Source organism: Pocillopora verrucosa, chromosome 4 (assembly GCF_036669915.1).
Source record: "Pocillopora verrucosa isolate sample1 chromosome 4, ASM3666991v2, whole genome shotgun sequence".
In the NCBI taxonomy this organism is placed as follows: Eukaryota; Metazoa; Cnidaria; class Anthozoa; order Scleractinia; family Pocilloporidae; genus Pocillopora; species Pocillopora verrucosa.
The window spans coordinates 22504089-22523574 of NC_089315.1; the positions used below are offsets into that span (position 1 = coordinate 22504089).

General features: G+C 35.3%; 2 protein-coding genes across 2 annotated transcripts; one reads left to right on the top strand and one right to left on the bottom strand.

Annotated features, from left to right (window-relative positions):
- Window positions 1-520: 520 nt before the first annotated feature.
- On the bottom strand, window positions 521-4966 carry LOC131778720 (kelch domain-containing protein 10-like). Its single transcript, XM_059095157.2, has 2 exons — window positions 4079-4966; window positions 521-2842 (listed from the first exon to the last, which is right to left on the bottom strand). Exons 1-2 carry the CDS (start codon window positions 4946-4948, stop codon window positions 2585-2587), a joined length of 1128 nt encoding a protein of 375 aa, XP_058951140.1. The 5' UTR covers window positions 4949-4966; the 3' UTR covers window positions 521-2584.
- Window positions 4967-5153: 187 nt separating this feature from the next.
- LOC131778721 (dynein axonemal assembly factor 5) lies at window positions 5154-19424 on the top strand. The gene is made up of 20 exons (XM_059095158.2): window positions 5154-5265; window positions 6714-6925; window positions 7425-7659; window positions 8480-8614; window positions 9292-9440; window positions 10038-10134; window positions 10292-10379; window positions 10532-10644; window positions 11349-11471; window positions 11974-12153; window positions 12969-13160; window positions 13809-13907; window positions 14379-14539; window positions 14871-15002; window positions 15277-15388; window positions 15741-15837; window positions 16133-16235; window positions 17062-17164; window positions 18170-18267; window positions 19128-19424. The coding sequence occupies exons 1-20, from the start codon at window positions 5200-5202 to the stop codon at window positions 19168-19170; spliced, it is 2538 nt and encodes an 845-aa protein (XP_058951141.2). The 5' UTR covers window positions 5154-5199; the 3' UTR covers window positions 19171-19424.
- Window positions 19425-19486: the final 62 nt, after the last annotated feature.

The window sequence follows — 19486 nt, forward strand, 5'->3', positions numbered from 1 at the left end:
CTCCACTAGCTTTACTGGGTACGGGTATAATGTGATAGCAGAAAATACTTTTTCTCGATTTCAGCAAAAAATAATGGAGAATTTCGCTCAAAACCACATGATTACAGAATGGTAATAACTACTTTGTGCACCCTGATTCCAATAGGCTAGGTGAAATCTAATGCACAGTGTCACACCTTTTGCATAGGGCACAAAAAAGTTTACAAGGGTGAGAAAAGGATCATTTGAGCACAAAATCTAATTTATAATTTGAAAGGGGGGGGGGCAAGGTTTTTTCTTTGTTGCAAAACAAAAAATTTGTTTTAGATGGACACCCTTCTGTCCATAAGCATTTCCCCATTTTGGCCAAAATGTTAATGAAGAGGTGCTTATTCCATGAAAAACAGTATCCTCTGTTTTACAATAGACAATATTTCCCAAACTTAGTTTCACAAAAAAATTCTTCAAGGCTTTGGAATCTTGTAGTTCATAGTAAATGTGTATGATTACATCGACATCCAGTATAAGTAACTTACATGTTTATTTCCCTTCATTCAACCTTTCTATACCACATGTTTGTTTTAGCTAATGGTTAGATAAGGACTTGGCTTATGCAAAAATTATAGTAATATTTTTTTTAATGTACTGTTGCCACAACATATGCAGTAGTACCTCAGTAGAGGAGAGGTATGCAATTGGTGTATGCAACACCATTATACAAAAGTATACCTCTAACTTGAGCTGTGGCCCTCTTGAAAGTAAGCAAACCCTGACTCATCCAAATTACAAGATTAAATACCTCTAAAATCCTGCCTATACCATTGTGGTTTTAAAAAAATGTTGTTACCTGTTTTTGGCTGACTCAAATCTTTGAGAACAGAATAAAATGTTTTTTTTACTAATAGATGAGCTTGAAACTAGCAAGCTTATAAGTAAGGAAGCTTAGAACTATGATTTATTTAACAAATAGAGAAGCCTTGACTGTGCTCTGTTCTGTTATAGAACATGCAGGAAGCAGCTAGAGTATGAAAGAAGTGTAGGGAGAAACACGAGACATAGTTGAGTGTTTCCCCCACTTCTTGAGTGCTCTAGCCGCTTCCTAAGTGCTTTACAACAGAACAGAGCACAGTCAAGGCTTCTCTATTTGTTTTATAATAAAGAATTCATTAAATTCCCCAAGAATTACTTTCAATTTTCAAAACAAACTTTATTTTCAAAGCGAACAACAATGTCATCAGCATGCTCTATACTCTCATAAAGCATGCTACAATAAGCCAATCAGAATCCCTGTTAGAATGGTTCAAGTAATCTGATTGGCTGTACAAGACAAAAGCTGTCAAAAGTGTCAAACCATCAAAGTTAAAAAACCATCAAAGTTCACAATCTGCGATAGTTTACAAACTAAATAGTTTGGCAAGTTGAATTTAACACTTTTGCCTGAAGTTTCTATGTCTCTAGTATAGAATCTTGAAGTGAAATGTTCAGTGAACTTCAGCTGAATAAAAAACAAAAAAATAAAAAAAACAGCTCATAAAAACATGCAAGTTTTTTCATACGACAAGGTAGAAAACAAACTGTGCAAGGCGAGTGTTTTTTGAATGAACGACAGCCGAATTCACCAGAATATGAAGATCGCTCAGGATGACAGGGATTACTGAAGTTATGACCAGAGATTGTCATGATGAGCAAGCCGCAATGGACTTCAGCATGATCATATTCGCTTTGACACCGTTATGATTAGTATGAATTTTAACAGTTATGCCAGTTTGGTTATATTTTTCATCATTTCTGTTTTGTTCTGTTTTGTTTTTGAACACTGAACTTTATATACTATATGTGTTAGCTGTTTGATTTTTATTACCGTATGTAAGCTTGCAATCTAACTGAACATGAAAATGTTTAAAACTTGGAATGTCTATTTTGTTTTTCCTTTGAGGATTTTCCTATCTGCTCATGTTTTAATAACATAAATTACAGCACCTGGTATTTTTACAAACGTTTGTTTGGTTCTTCTGTTGCTACTTGCCAGCTCGCTGGTTTTGAAATTTCACTTTCAATTATTGAAAAAAGCTAAAAAAAAGTCCCGCAAAAGGTCAAACATTACAATTTGGGAGATGGCATGACAGCTTTAGCTCAGTTCTATGCTCTATACTCTCATAGAGCATGCTCTTTCAACAAATGACAGCATGCGTTATATCCGAACTTTATTATAAATTATGCATGTTGGTCACTTTCCATTTTGGTGAATTAACATAGTGGATTATATACATGTACTGTATCGTGTCAATTATTACATCTCTCTATTACTAAATGCACTACAATTTGTCTTACAATTAGTAAGCTGTATTTAACTCTACAGCCTACTAAATTCAAAAGCTTGTTTTACTGGTAATTGAGATCTACCCTCTCTATTTGAACCTAGAGATATAATAGAGATACTACTAACCTTATTTTCTCAGTCTCTATTGTCAGCTAAGGAATCTTGTTTTTTTTCCCACTCAGACATATGGTTTGCTTTGCTCCAGGGTCATAAAATTGAGCAGAAAAAATTTGGTCTCTAACTTTCAGTACAGATCTCTTACAAAGTTAGTAAGAAGTATGTATATTATTTCAGCCTCTCTAAGAAATGGTGCGGAACACCAAGATTCTTAAGATCTGTATGGAAATTTCTTTTGCCTTGAAGACAACTTGTGACAACTTCCCAGCATCTTTCCACAAGAGGCTGCCAAGCTATACAAAGTCTAAAAACATCATTTGACCTGGTGGCTTCATTAGAATTGATGGTCTTCACACCTCCAAACACATACATGCAGCCTGACGGAGTAACTGCAGCCGAGTGAAAGTAAACAGGGTAAGGCAGAACCTGCATTTGGATCAAAGAAACTAAACTTCAATACAGAGACAATCGGCATACTTGAGGGTCTGCATCATTCCTCTCAGTATTGAGCAAGAGCCAGAAGTAGAACAAAACATAATAGGTGTCAAACTTTTGTAAATTACACCATATGCATATTGTTCAATATGGAGCACAGTATATTTTAAACCTTTCACTCCCAAGATCTCATTGGTAATTCTCCTTACTGTCTGCCATACAATCCTTATTATGTTTTAGTTTTGAATATATTTTTATGGATCAACTAATAATTACTTAACCCTTTAACTCCCAAGATCTGATTGTTAATTCTTCCCTCTAGCTGCTACACATTTCCTTATAAATAAGTTGTGAGAATTTGGTTTTAGATTGAGATAACAAATTCTACCTAATGGATTTGAGAATTCTCATTACTTATTTGCTGGATATTGTAGGGAGAAGTTACTTGTTAGTCACTTCTGAGAGTTAAAGGGTTAATTGGTATTTCTCTCTATTCTCATCACTTGTCTGCTTCATATTATGTTGGTACTGTTGGGAGAAATTCTGTTTTGGCCAATTACAAGAGTTTCAAGAAGGGTTAAAGGTAAAGAACCTCAATCTGTTTTTCTAGATAGTGTCTATTTGAATGGTTGACAAAGCATGAACAAAAGAAGCCTTTTGTTTCTTCCTACAGTGAAGCATTTATAAGATCATATTTTTCCTTATCTGACTGTTTTCAAAATTCAGCACAATAAGCTAAAAATAAGTTTTGATGATGTTCGTCATGGTGCCAAATATTGCCTGATTCTTTTTTATCATATTTTGGCCACAGGATCAACATACAGTAATCTTACACAAAAATCTAAAATGTCAACACCCTGTGAGAATATTATTCATGCAAACACTTGGCCATTGTATATCATTTGTTATTCTCCTTGCTGCCTTGTTCCAATTTTGGGTTAATTACACTGTAGGGATCTACTAGTGGTCACTGGTCTATAGAAATAGGTTATTCACCCGGCTTTTTCTTCTTAAGCACCAAATCTAGGGGGTAGGCCCAGCTTAAAAAAAAAAAAACTTTAATGAGAAAAGCATGTGAACACCTTAGCCCTAGGTGCCTAGTAGTACTCTAAAACTTGGGAAAGGGCGGGACCTGCCCCCAAGTTCGCTGAAAACACTCCAAAGCTCCCTGGTGCGGTACACAGGCTACATGCGGTTGCAAATTAATCATTCTTTCGTATTAAATACCTTGTGGTGTTTTTTCCATTGAAAAGTCGCTAGATCAAGGCTCCATATATCATCAAAAATGTTCGACCCGTCATAACCTCCGCAAATGTACACAACTGAATTAAAAATTACACAACCATGACATCTTCTACGCTTAGGAAAACCATGAGTTCGGGAAGGATAGCAAACATGCTCCTCCCATTGTTTAGAACCAAAGTTAAAGGACTGAATTTTCTCCAACTGGAAGAAAATTGCGGGGTCTCGATTGCTCATTCCACCACCGATTACATAAAACCTTTCGCCGTCGGAAACAGATTCATGTCTGTATCGGGGCACAGGAGGATTATGGCTTTTCACATACTCCCAAGTGTGATTGGAGAAGCTGTAACGATATAAATACGAGTTGAATTCTAGTCCCGTTGTACCACCAAAAACATACAATTCCTTGTCCCTGGACAAAACCATACTCTGTCCATAACCAGCAATCGGTGAAACACCTTCCCCATCACTTTCTTCCTTATCAGAATAAGTTTTCGTGAGATCAAACCACTGATGTCTCCTCAAAGAGCACACGTGAAGCTTTTTGCTATTACTCTCGCCAAAAGGAACTCCAGATCCACCAAAGACGATGAGGTTTCCTTTGTCATAGACAAGACAACTTGAGGCTACCTCATTCGGAAAGGGACCGGTAGTATTTACGCAGTGCCATGTTTTGGTAGCGATATTGAAGCGCCATAACTCACGGTAAAGGAAATTTTCGTTATGTGGAGAATAACCTCCAAAAACATACATATTTCCATCATCAGCTGCACATCTATGCCCGCTTCTTGGCTCTGGAACCTGGGAGTTTGCTGCAGGACGAACTGTTTCAAGTAACGTTTCGGATGCCATGTTGTCAATATGAACGCAAAGTACGCTGGGAAATAACACTGGGAAATAACATGACACTTCTTAATAGCTTTCATCGAAAGAGAAACGTTGCCTGCGTCATAATTTAGTTTAAGTGTTACGAAAAAATATTTATTATCATTAGAGATGAGAACGAAAAGTTTTGAATAAGCGGCATCATTAAAAATAAAATCTTAAGAAATTATATTCAAAATCTTCCCCACCCCCTCCCTGAAGGTAGAGGTAATGACACGATGGCGGAAAAGATGGCGGCAGATTTGAGTCCAACTGACAACGATACTTTGGAAGCGCTGTTACAGGTTAGTTCTTTGAGAACAGATACGTTTTGATTCTATATTCACATTCTTAACTTAGCAGTAGTTTCAGATCTTGCAGAAAATTGTGTTAATTCTCGTGTCTGCACAAAGACAAGAGAAGAAACTAAATAAACTTACATGGCAACGTGCTTAGCAACAAACATGGGTTACAGTGCTATCATATCTCATACATTGAATATAAGGAACTCTTGAGAGTCAATTTTTACACGTTTGAAATAAGACCAAACATTATCATCAATTTCAAACGCAAATCAAATTGATTTTTCCCAATCCTGCTTGCAGTAGACAAAGCTATTGAGTTTGAACATAGTTAATGTCCTAACAGACTTAAGCCTACCAGTAAAGCATAATACAAGGCCGTTAGTTAAGTGTCTGTTAATATGACAGACATTCACTTGAACAATGACGGCAGAATCATCCATGTTAAGCTTGTAATACGTCTGTAAATCCAGTTTGCATAATTGGTGCCTCAATATCTACTCATACACTTCTGTGGGAGATGTGATACAGCTAAAACCATGCCCAACGCCATTCAATAGCTATAATTTCAGCTGATGCTGTCATGGAAAACTAGGGGAAAACGATTGCCAGTTTGCTGTAGAAATTAATGTATATTTAGTTGTTGAAATACCTTCAGTGAAAGCTCTGCCTACAAGATGGACCCTGCACCTACATGCATGTTACCATAGCTTTGGCCAGTTTCTGTAATATGATGCCACCAGGCCTGGTTATTTAAAGAGTGGATAACTGGATAAAGGGATATCATATTTTCCTTAGTGCCCACACTTTAATAAGCACCCTCCTCCAAATAATGCCCATCCCCAAGGCCATAATGTCAAACAAATGCCCCCTCTCCCCTCACTCTCTTAAATAGCAGTGATACAAGAAAAGCCTGTTTCTATTGCCACTTAATTTATAACTTTTTAAGCTTCAGTTAAAGTGTGATCAGTAAAGGAGAATAACAAGGATCCCCCTCGATTAAGCACCCCCTTCAATAAGCACCCCCCCTCCCTTGAATTTTGAATAAGTATCCAGGCACATATGTGTGGAAATATAGTAAATCACTATCACTATAATTGCTTTTTATGCTGTGTAATAAATGTTATATACTTATGAAAGGACATTATAACTGTCTGTTGTATAATTATATTAATGTGCTAGAAAGAAAAGCTGCATTTTATTGTGTAATTGTTTCCATAAGTGGTTCTGTTTAAATTAATAAAGGGGGTAAGTTCTAAATAAACTGTGGTGCTGCATCAGTAGGAAAGCATAACAGGGTAATTTATTGTTACCAACTGAGTTGAAAATGTAAATTGACCAGTCTGCAAAAAGTTTAAAGGCTGGTGTTTCAAGTGTTAGCCCTTTAGTAGAGCAATTGAAATTTTTCTGTTTAAATTACACTGCCTTCTTATTACATATACTTATTGCAGGGCCTTCAAAGAGATATTAACTGCCTTAGTGACGATAATAGAGGAACAAGAAAGAGAGCCCTGGAAAAGATAACAAAAGAAGTGTTTTCAAAAGCCAAGTTTTCAGCTGCAGTACTTCAAGTTACTTTTGAAGAAATACTTAAACCCATTTTGAAGCTGTTCTCAGATCCAACTGAAAAGTGTCGGGAGCTTTCTGTCCAGATGGTTTCTGAGTAAGTCGTAGAAGTGTTCTATGAAGATGAAAATAAATTTGAGTTTAAAAATTTTAAACTCAAATTTGATTTAGTGAACATGGAATACCCTTTCATTATTCTTAAATTCCAACAGCTGCAAGTACATTTCTGATTATTTCTTTTGACTATATAAAACTACAGAACAGAGTAAAGTGCTTTTTGATTAAGTTGATTGTTTAATCCCCTCTTAAATGAATCCCTCACACTGTGCTCCTCCCACTTTAAATTTAGGACTATCATGCTATTGTTTCTACACCAACTCATCATATGATATAGGTGGACAAATATTTGTGTCTTCTACTAATAGGAAACTTCATATTACAGAGACAATGAAACCCTTACTCTTCCAATTTATTAACTTCAAATATACCTGCTCCTCTCTGTCAACCCTCTCATCCACTAAAATGGGGGAAGGGAGGATGGGGGTTAAAAGGTCAAGCAGTATTTTAGTTTGATGCAAGTCTTTTTCTCTGTGTAGATTTGCAAAGCAAGTTACAGACTTATGGTCATTTCTACCATACATCATCCCAACTGTGGTGCAAAGACTTGGCCAACCAGAGATAGCGGAATCTTGCGAGGAACTGAGGTTGTATTTAGTTGAACTACTGCGTTCTGTGACAGAGATCTGTGGTGAAAAAATTGGTGTATATATCGATGACATGGTAAAGATTCTTCAGAGAACTCTGGTTGATCCATTTCATGATGTGAGGAAGGTTAGTTTTGTCTGAAGTTTATTTATAAATGCCCTTGGAATGTAGCCCAAAGATACTTTTGGTTACATAATAGATTTTCCTTCCTGTTTGACTTGTGAATGGAGGAGGGTATCTTGAAATTAGATCAAGAGTAGCTTTGGGCATTTCTTAAAAAAACAATGATGCTGCTTCTTGAAAAGTGAAAATAAGCATTGATCCACAAGACTAAAATATACAATAATACAAATATACACAAAACCTGACAAATTACTCCACATAAATTACATAACGACAATGATGTAAACATCAACCACAAGTACACAATACAGCCAATGAAATTCACAACCACTTCCAAGTAATTAACACGCAATTGCAATACACAAGAATGAGTATAACAATAAGTTTCATGATAACAGATGCTAAGGGGAGGTCTGCAGTGGTGTAATTGACTTGACTCCTGGTAAAGTTACTCTTTTGTGTTTGTGAGTCAGCCATATTGCTCTCACACTTTTGTTCAGAAGCACGGTTATTAAATGCATATTCATTTAGTGAACTGCCTGGGAGACCTGAAAAAATTCTCAGGGTTACATGTACAGACATATCTTTCTATAATGGACTATCAACCTATTTCCTCTCAGACCAACAGTTTTTTGATGTTACAGAAACTAGAATGAACTCTGGCAAAATGAAAAATATGGCTTAAGTTCAGACTCTGTTCATGTAATTTTGCATGTTGCTAATTGTTTTGGTCATTAACTTGTAGAAAGCTATCTTAATACTCAAATGGTTCAATGAAATCTGTGAAATAATTAAACACCAGGTTTTGCCTTCTTGTTCATAGGAAAGTTGCCGTTGTGTCAATGTCTTGGCTGTGGCTGTTCCTGACCAGTTTTACTTTCAAGCTAACTCTTTAGTGAATCCTCTTCTTAAGTCTCTCTCTCATCAGCACTCCAAAGTTAGAGTATCTTGTATACAGGTGAGAAATATTATTTTACAGTTTCTGCAAAAAATTGTACAGCATTGTTGTAGGTTTTTTTCCTTCCCATACTGTAAACTTATTTAGCTTAGTTGGTACAGTAACTGTAACATCCAACTTATTACTTAAGGTGTGCTGGTTTTACTAGGCATCATTTTTCAGGACTTTCCTTCCAACATTCTTTGAATGATATCTTAGTTAAACTGTAAGAATTGATTTGTAGATCATCATTTGCTGATCAGGTGTTTTTTAATTGATAATGATGGTCTTATTACATACATTTATTTATCATTATCATATAACAGGTCATTCAACCCTGTAACTCAGAAATGATTAACATGTACCATCTTATGGTACATTATCTTGCCAACAGATTATGAGAACATAAAAGCTTCACCTTGTCATTAATTTCTCTTGAAATAAAACATAAATTAGGGCTTATGTTTTGAGGGGTTTCACCTCAGCGTAAGACGAAACTGAAGGAAAAACATAGTCAATGAAAACTGTCTGAAAAGCCACAAAACTCAGTGAACAATTGTTGACTGACCCCCTGTTAGCTTACTCTTGACTTGAACAACTCAGCCCTGGTTTGTGGCTCAGATCTTGGGGGTCACAGAGTTAAAAGATGTCTGAAATAAATTGGTGGCTAATAAACATTCAATTTGATATTATTTTAGACCTTAGGCATTGTAATTAAAGGTGGGGATGGTAAAAATGTGGATGATGTGGTGTCGCATCTTGCACAAAGAACATTTGACAGTGCACCAACTGTAAGAACAGCAGTGACAGGTGTTGTTGGTGATTGGCTCTTAAACCTCAGAGATAGGTCAGTCAAATGGTGTGTAGGAGTAAAAATTTTGACAGGAAAAAATGTAATACATGTAATTAATATGTGAACCACACTGAACCCCATATTTGTGTACCCTGAACATCTTGTGCTTATATCTTTTCTCAAACTTTAGGCAAAGTCATCTGAATTTGTATCAGACTAATTTAGTAGTAATAGTACTATGATTTTACTGTGGACATCTTTAACAGCCCAGTCACATACATCCTAAGTCTTTCATTTGAACCAGTATCACTGTCACTCTCACTATCACTGTCTTTGTCATAATCATAATTAGTCTAATTATTATTGGTGTTATAATTTTAACTTGCTATTACCATTTTTAATGGATAAATAAATTATAATTATTGTTATTATGAAATCACAAGCCAATATATCAAATCATAAGATGCTACTCTAAGAACTTTTGTTTCAGTTGAGAGTTGCATCATTGGACAAGAAAAAAATATATACTTTTAATAAATATGATTAAAAAGATTTTTACAACTTTATTAGTACAGAACAAGTTTAAACTTAGTTCTAATAAGATGGGTTATTATAATTCAGTTTGATAAAATATATTATATTTTCTTGTAGATATTCATATTTTCATAAACTACTGCCATTGCTGATGACAGGACTATCTGATGAGTTACCTGACATTCAGAGGCAGTCAAAACTGCTCATGAACAAGGTATCTATATATGTCGCATAATTTCTCACAATTTCTTGGTAGATAATACAACATGGTTCTACTACTAATCAGTCATGTGAAAAAGTGTTTTTTTCCATTATTGAAATTGTTTAGTGGCAATTTAAAACCATTAAATTATGAATTCATTTCTTCACAGGTTGGTGATCAATATGCTTTAGAAAATGAGGAAGAATTAAAGGACAGAATGAATTTTGAGGAGCAATCTAGTTACAGACTTCAAACAGGTGGTTAATGGGTATTACATATATTTATTTATTATTGAATTAATGAAAACCAAAATATAACATTTGATCTTACAGGGAGTGTTATGCTTGTGAACTTTACAAGTTGGCTTTTACAGTAGATAGAGCTCTTTATCATCATTTTGTTTCGAAAGGTATGGATCGTCCTAGTCTAGGATGCAGAATATTAGTACAAAGAAATCTTTCCAAAATTTTACCAGCTGCATTACGTGATATGGCAGATTGGACAACTGACACAAGAATCAAGGTTTGTGCCAGAACTGCCTTTTTCTTATTATGTCTTGAAAATCTTCTTCACATGGCTTAAAACAGAAAAAAAAGATGTTGTTGCAAGTTTGCTAGTGGATGCAGAAATTGTTTGTTAGTAGAATGTTTTATATTTGATGATCCATTACTTTCCTGAGAGTGATTTTGGGTCATCCTAACTAGAGTAATGTAGTTTTTGATCCATGGAAATACAGATACATATGTCAGTGTGCTTAGAATTGAAATTTTTTACCCACATGTTTTGAATGATTTGGAAATTAAGCATTTATTTGATAAATTAAAAAAATCTTCGCTAAAAATTTCCAATTGATTAAGTACAAGGTGGTAAAAGAGAGCCTTATAAACATAAATTCAGTTTTCACTGAGGCCTCAGGTATGAATTCCACTGGAGTCAGAGATTTTAATAGAAAAATGTGTAACATTTTCATGAAATTTATTAAACATAACCTTGTAGGGTCTCTCAGGATGTTGGGGTATCTTCTTGGAAATGTCAGAAAAAAATATTGAAAGATCTTTAATCTCCATTATTTTTGGGGGGATATTTGTATAGTTTTACAGTTTAAATCAATTTCCCTTAAGTTTCAAATTCAGATTAACATGCACCTGCTGCTGCTGGTATTAAAAAAAACCAAATGTGCTTAATATGGTTTAAAATACCAGTAATTTATTTTTGTCTTCTACCAGGCTTCATCTCTGGTTTATTTTTTACTATTTTATGCTGAGGATAACACAACTCAACACATGGAGATCTTGTTACAAGGCTTATATAAGGCTAGCCAAGATGAAAATGAACAAGTTGTGAAAGAGGTAACTGGAAAGAGGATGGTTGAACTTTCTCCCTTTACTATATGCAAGATTCTATACCTGCAAATGTATTTTAATGGTTTGGTTCAGATATGAGCAAATTTGGGAAGGGGTGTGGTCCCCTATGCTTTACATTTGGGTATGAATTGTTTGTGAGTTTCTTTGGAAAAGCAGAATAAAAAACCTTGAAAATTAAAGAAAGTGTGAGAAATTTAAAATCCCCTAGACCATGTGAAACTAATATGTCATTTAGTACCTGGTTTTGAGTACAATTTTGTATATATTGTATTTGACATATGAAAGAGAAGTCATAATCTATAACATGTGGTGAGGCTCCTCTCCCTGAGAAGGGAGGAGACTTGGATCTCTTTCCTGGATCTCTTTCCTGTTGCATAGAAAATGTTTCTCTGAATAAAGAACTCCAGCTTACCGTCACTTTCAAACTGCTTTGTTGTCTTTCATGTTGGGCTTTTTTTTTACCTAAACATTTTTCTTCTCTTAATAGGTTGTGTCAAGTGCTGAGCTTGCAGGCTGTTTTGTAGATCCTGCACTTTTTTGTAAGCTAGTGCTACCCCATTTGAAGTCCTCTGCAGGAAGTTCAACAACTGCTGGTAGCAGTTGTTTAATGATTCTAGCAGCCTTGCTAAGAGGCTGCAACCCAGAGCTTATTAAACCCCATCTTAAGGTATGGTCACTGTGGAAGTTATACTTGTCTGCTAACCACTCAGACAAATTTTTGTTTGAGTTGTGAATCCATTGACCATTAATACTGTTCATGGTCTTATCATGGATCTGTGTAGAACTGACAATAATTTTTATGGGGACTTGGCATGTAAATGTGTCAATCATCAAAGTGTGGACATTGATGTCAGAATGAAGTTTAATTTATAATTATATGAAAGGGAGTTTTCGGTTTTCTACTTGCTATTAGCAGCTTGCTATTCTTAAAATGCTGCTTGTAAGTTGCCAAAAGTCACCTGAAAGAAAACTTTCCTAGAAGAATAAAGCTTTCAACAGCCTTCTTCTTAAAAATAATTTTTACCTTACTCAATGAAATTGGTTTTAAACCACACTGTGTTAACACTCTTTTAAATCTTGTGCTCTTTTAAATCTGCTTTTACCTTACTAGAACCACATTGCTTTGTGTTCATGGGTATGAAAAGCTATTCAGTTCTCAAAACATTTCTGGCAGAGTATGCACCCAGACCCCCTTCTTGTGGAGCTTAATATGCCTTTGTTACTTGAATAATCACCTTGGTTTGAAGTTTAATTGTCTCGTGATTTGATGCATAGTTTACTGAGATCCCTGTTTTGATGTTCACTTACTGTTTTCTTTCATAGTGACACTGAAATGGAATCTACCTAATTCATTAATTGAATGATAAAGACAAACAATATTCAAACAAATGATAACCTTTGCGAGACTGTTGAATTAGTACACCTAATTCAGTAAATAGTATGCTAAACCTAACTGCATTGACTTTTTGTTTATTATGCCAGGATGTTTGTGGCACAATATCCCTTGCTGATGTCTGCTGTACAGAACATTTATCATCTCAGCGACATCTCTTGGCAACTGTTTCAGCAGTTGTTGATAAGGCTGGAGAAGAGAGCAGTGTTCACAGCTTTAAGTTGTTTTATGTCTTGTTACACGTCAAGGCACTACAGCGAGAGGGAAGCCTTGAACTTGAGGTACATTTCACATGCTTCATTAATATTCTAAAAACGTTGACTAAGAGTTATTTCAGCCATCTTAACTTCATTGTGCACAAAAAGTAATTAAAGCTTGCTTCTGGCCCATGCAGCCAACAGTTCACATAGAATGAAGTAGTTTTGGTTGCTTGTCACCCCTTCTTCCACAACTGAGCATCTCAGTAATTTGCCTGACTCCAACTTTTTTACCAAGGCAGAACCAGTGCAAACACAAATTCTTGACGCCATTATTAATAACAATGGTGGAGACACAATTGGCAATTGTCAATATATTAAAATTCAAACTTGGCTCATAGACTTGGGGGAGTAAAACAAAAGAAACCAGTGGCATCAAGGTTGAGGGATGAATAATTAATTTATTTTGTTTTATTACCCCTAGCCTTAGAGCCATGTTAGAATTTTAATATATTGAAGATGGCCTATTAGGTTAGTTGAGAGTGGTATTGAACATTACATTCACAAGAAAACATTTTGAGCTAAAACTAAATACATTTGAAGAGAGAGAGTCAGAAATAAATTTGACTGAGGTACTTTTAAAGTCAAGCAAAGCAAGACTTGAGGTGTCTTGGCATTTTTCTTTTCAAAGGGTTAATATCGTGTTTATTTGATTATTCTTTATTTAACCAGGTCAATTCTGTTTTAACCAAACTTGCAACAGCACAGAGTTTAGCAAGTTCAAGTAAGCTGTATGAGAATCACATCCAAGACTTCTTGAAAAAATTAAAAGTAAGTCGTGTGATGGAGAACAAGCTGTTAGTTAATTAGGTGTGTTTCAATATTTCTTGCCCAAATTTAGAGAATAATGATTACTGTAATTCTCACTTGAGGAAGTTGTTTAACATTGACATAAAGAACAATTTAACAGCACTGAATACTATAGAGGAAGCAAAGGCTGTTGATTTTTGGTTACAATATTATAGGTTATTACAACTTTCAGTATCTCAATGAAAAAGGACTTTAGACAATACTCTTTTGATTTGTCCTTTGGTGTGTTTGATGGATTTTTTGATGTGATCTTCCTGAACCAAGGAAATATTTTTTATAATTATACTGCAGTCAGTATAAATGACGGCACTAAATGGCTTATTCAAGACAGTAGTGAGTTGAAGAGGGGGACCATGGACAGGGATTTGTGATACTGCACTGTTTAAAGAAAAAATAGGAATGATTCAACACATATTTTTTTTCTTGTTTTAGGAAAATCACACCTCTTGGACCCATCATTCTCCAGAGTGCCGTCTGTTTGATGTGTTATTGATTGACTCTGGACCAACCATTGGTCTGCACCTTCAGGATGTCATGGAGATTTTTACTGAATGCTTAGACAGTCAGAAAAAAGATCCTGAATTGAGGCTGAAGTAAGAAAGCGATTCTCACAATAGTGAACACTACTGAGCTAGTAGTTGAAATAAGGCCTGAAAAAAATTCAGGTCCATACGGGCCTGAATTTTTTTTCAGACAGGCCTTATTTCATCCACAAGCTCAGTGGTGTTCATAATTGCAAGGATTGCTTCAATATTCATTTCTTTAACTGCAGTGCCCATATATGATTTCATATGTCATTACTCTGAAAATTGGAAGGTAAATCTTTAGGTTACGGTGGAGCACCCCATCAGTCATGTTGGATAACAGATATTCACAATAACAGTATCCATTTTTGTTTCAATTTTTACCCTTCATGATTTGCAGAATGTTTTCACTGTTGTCGCGGCTCTTCATGAGTGCATCTGAATCAGTGGATTTACAGCAAGCTTTCAATCCTTACTCAGTACAAGCTGTTCAAAAACTGATCATTCCTAACTGTGTATGGCAAGCAGGAAGGTAGGTGCTGTAGTAACCAATGAATCTTTTTTGACTTTACATGTTCTCTTGTTGTTTCCAGGATACAAAGTTGGTAGTGAAAGCAGTGTCATGTCCATGCTCTCTCACATAGGTCAAAGTATATGTCTTTAATGCTTGGGAAGGTTCCAAACCTGCAAACATTTCAAAAGGAGCTGCATGATGCATGTCCCTTTTGTGTTGATAGGAATTCATGCTTAATTAGTGATTTAATGACTCATGTTATGAAAGCCTGAAGCCTAATTTTTTTTTTAAGAACTGCTGCTGCTGTTCGCTCTGCAGCAATCTCTTGCCTTTGGGCTTTGCTGCAATCTAACTTGTTGTCTTTGCAAGATGCTGGACAAATAATGAAGGATCTTCTCACTCAGGTACACAAGCTATGGATTTACTATTATATTTCATTTTAACACCTGAAAAAAAGAGATTTGTTGTCCAGTAATGGGTTAATTGTGAGTAAGTAAATCAGCTATTTTGCTAGGCTTCGATTCTCAATTTGTGGAACTCAAATTAAGAAATTCTTTGTTTATTATGCATGTACATCTGGGTGATACCAAGTATCTCCTCAGTGGACATACAACATTATGGAAACCATTTGTTTTACTTGTTTTGTATGATAAAAATATTGAAAAGTTCAAACGGGACATATTTGTGTAATTTTTATCATTTTGTTCTTTTCTTTTTTTAACTTCTAATCTCATCTGAGTCTCTTCTTCTTTGCAGCTCACCTCTTGCCTTGATGACCACAACCAAACCACAAGACTTGTATCTTGTAAAGCCCTCCAGAGACTCCTTATGTCTTGTAATGAAAATCTTAATGGTGGGTTGCATCATCTTTGTGTTGTTTCAGTTTCAGTATTATGGAATGAACTGAAGAAAAATGATTTTTAGGCAAGCCTATGTTAAAGAAAGGTGTGATATGGTTTCACCAAAGGTGCTTTGGTTTCATTTGTGAGTGTGCTGCAGTTTCCTTTTACTCTGCATTGGTATAACATCTGCCTGTGACTTTTCAAAAGATAGTACAATTCATGACAAGTAATTTTAATTATAATTATCCTTTTTTCATTGTCTGAGGCATTGTTATAATGTAATTGCTTCATTCCACCCTTGTTTAGCTGATATGCTTCATCAGGTTTACCCTGAGTTACTGAAGAGAATGGATGATAGCAGTGATGAGATAAGAATTGTTGTCACTAAAACATTTCTTGCTTACTTTAGGTTAGTGCAGTTGAGTTTATACTGAAGAAATGTAAAATGGTTTCCGTGTTTACATAGCCTGATGTAAACACGTGGGAGGTTGGGAGAACACGAGATAAGCGTAGGAAACCACGACGTGAAGCAGAGTGGTTTCGAGCTTATCGAGTGTTCTCCCAACCTCCCAAGTGTTTACATCAGGCTATGTAAACACAGAAACCATTTTACATTTCTTTTATAAAATAACTAATGAAAGAGGAATGAAAACCGTGTTTACATATGCTCATTTAAAATGGTTTTATGGCCAATCAGAGCGTGCATACTATTTGAATTATTTTATAAAACTATATTTATCATTTGTGTGAAATACAGTGCAAAATTAAATGAGGTCAAATGTAAAAGTGCATGTCTGCATGTAACAAATGGAATGTATTTTATGTATTTTCATGAACAGATCTTTAAAGTGTAGCAGTTTATAATGAGAAAAGAAATTAACAATCTTGAGTTTCACTCAAGTTCATTTTACTGACACAACATTCTGCAGCAACTCCGTCTCCTAGACTACCCTCAACAATATATCACAAATTAAACTAAAAGCACTTCTCAATACCATTTGTGGTATTGTAAGCCTTTACTTTATCCTCATTGTCATTCTTTCAGCCAAAACTGATAAAATTCAGCAATTTTAATGGTTTGGTAGGAAATCTGTTTCCAGTCCTGTACAAGACCACTGTCAGTAGTATTATCATTGATGCTTTACTAAATACTCCTGGACTTGGACAAACATTGTTAAACAATTTTTGACCTTGTCTTTATCATATTATTCTTTTTGTTTATCAATTTCCCTTAGAGCATTTCCATCTGACTACGATTGTGACTTATACAAGTTACACCTTCAAGCCATGTTCAAAGGTCTCTTAGTACATTTAGATGACCCTTCAGCTTCAATACAGGTGAGTAAATTTATGAACACCTCTAGGTGCTAGTTTTAAATTGTAGAGATTCAATAAATACTGATAAATTAAAAGCTCCTTCAGTCACCAAAATCATCATTACATCTGTCTTCTGTCAGGACACTTCACATATTCCATTACCTATTTCTAGTCATTGTGATCTCACACATTCCTTAACAGAACTCAATACTTCTCAAAATGGAGAAAAAAAGCCATCAAAGTAGAACAGGCATCATCATCTATGTTAACTTTTAAGGGCATTTCACTACATGTACAGAGAAAAAACAATGAAGATGCATCAAAGGGTACTTTATACACCGAGGTGTTGAATGCAATCAGTCATCCCTATGAAAGATCAGAGCCAGAATAACGACCTTAGATGGTGAAACTAACTGCTCCTTAAAGCAATTAACAATTTTGTCAAAAGAAATCCATGGATTGCTTTGCAGGTAATTTAGTGTTAACTGAGTTGAAAATGTAAATTAGCCACCGTAAAGGGTAAAAAAGCTGATGTTTGAGCATTAGCCCTTCATCAGAGAAATTGATCAATTGATCACTCTGATGAAGGGCTAATGCTTGAAACGTCAGCTTTTTTACCCTTAACGATGGCTAATTTACGTTTTCAACTCAGTTGTTAACACTAAATTACCTGCTATACTCTCCCACCGACGCAGCACCACAGTTTCTTTAGAAACTTACCCCTTTATTCATGGTAGCTTTGGTTTTGCTTTACCTCGTTCTGTGATTGATGTAGAAAACTTGCACCATTCTCTCAACCAATCAGATGCAAATCAAACTAAAACTAATTATGACCTGGTTGCTATCATTTTCCCACACTTTAGGCATTTTAGTTGGTTTTACAGTGACTTCTCGTTGGCTGTTAAAGTACTTCCTTTCTTCTAATTGGCCATTTTGATTACTTTGGTTTTAGTGTTTCAACATTCAATTCAAAAGTGCTTCAGTTGAAAAAGGAGTTTTGTATACTGTACTCTTCTTATTTTGCAGGAAGCAACGCTTAATGTGCTAAAAGATGCAGCAAAGGTGCAACCTTTGCTACTTAAAGAACAGGTGGAGGCTGTAAGGCATAAACACAGAGTGGCCAGGTAGACCTTTCATGGGTTTTCCTTATTAAGCTTGTTAAAGAGGACCTTAATTGCTCAACTTATGATGAAATGTATGTTTCATACTTCCCTCAAACAATTTCACAATGAAGATCTCAGGGCAAAAGTAAACATAACAGATCAAATTTACCAATTAAAAATCTAGAATGTGACCATGTAAACATTTCCAAAAATAAAAATATCACACCATACTTGTCACCTTGGAATTTTGTGACAGACATGGTTGTCTCGTATCAAGAAAAATATTTTTTTTTTCTGTGAATACGCAACATGCATGTAATTGGGGAGTGTATCACAAACTACATAAAATCATGAACAAACTCAAAGAATATATATCTTATTACAAGTTTTGGTGGGTATTATTACTGAGTATTTTTACAAGTTGTGCTGTATTTTGACAAGCCTGTAGGGCAAGTCAAAATACAAACAAAGAGTAAAAATACTAAGCAATACTGCACACCAAAACATCTAAAATGTGTTATTTGTTATCCAACTGCTTTTTCTATGCTAAGTGTTTCTAATCATTTTTTATATGGCAAGAAAAGCAAAGTGAATAGAGAAGCATAGTGCACACTGCCAACTGGTTAATCAGGTTTTCTTACAGTATAATATAACCAACTGTACAATATCACAGGCTACTTGTACTCTAATCATGCTTTATTTTTTCTCTACTTTGTGAAGTTGGATAACAAGGGGATGTTATGATCTAGCATGCAGAAAGACAGTTGATTCACAAAAGGGGAAACCAGAAGATGTTGTGTATAAGCCCAGTCATTCATAAACTTGTAAAGCCACTCATTTTTTTCGTCAAAAAGCTAAACAAATGCTTTTCAACTCTTTAGGTACTGTGAGGAATTAATAAACCACTGTCAGGCTGCAGTGTGAAGGAGATTTGAACATCAGACCAGTTCTAAGAATATGTTGTAAGGTTCATGATCATGTGCTTGGGAAACTGTTCAAGAATGTACAAAGACGTCCACCTGAATCAATGTTTCAACAACAAGGACAGATTTGAGGGTGTGTGAATCCAATGCATAAGCACAAGATGGAAAGCTGTCAGCAAAGGAAAGTGCAGGGTTGATTCTTTACACATTTCCATCAACAGCATGGTATTTTTCTTTGAGGTTTCAACTTTCTTAACTGCCTTGGGGCTTAAGTGGCACAACAGGATGATTTATGAAAGGGAATATTGTTGTCTGTT

Excerpts from the sequence above, each read along its gene's own strand:
- LOC131778720 (XM_059095157.2), bottom strand. The coding sequence starts at position 4,948 with ATGGCATCCGAAACGTTACTTGAAACAGTTCGTCCTGCAGCAAACTCC. Across the intron at positions 2,843-4,078 it reads AATGGAAAAAACACCACAAG|GTTCTGCCTTACCCTGTTTA; the intron begins GTATTTAATACG and ends ATCCAAATGCAG.
- LOC131778721 (XM_059095158.2), top strand. The coding sequence starts at position 5,200 with ATGGCGGAAAAGATGGCGGCAGATTTGAGTCCAACTGACAACGATACT. Across the intron at positions 11,472-11,973 it reads ATGAACAAGTTGTGAAAGAG|GTTGTGTCAAGTGCTGAGCT; the intron begins GTAACTGGAAAG and ends TTCTCTTAATAG. Across the intron at positions 18,268-19,127 it reads CATAAACACAGAGTGGCCAG|GTACTGTGAGGAATTAATAA; the intron begins GTAGACCTTTCA and ends TCAACTCTTTAG.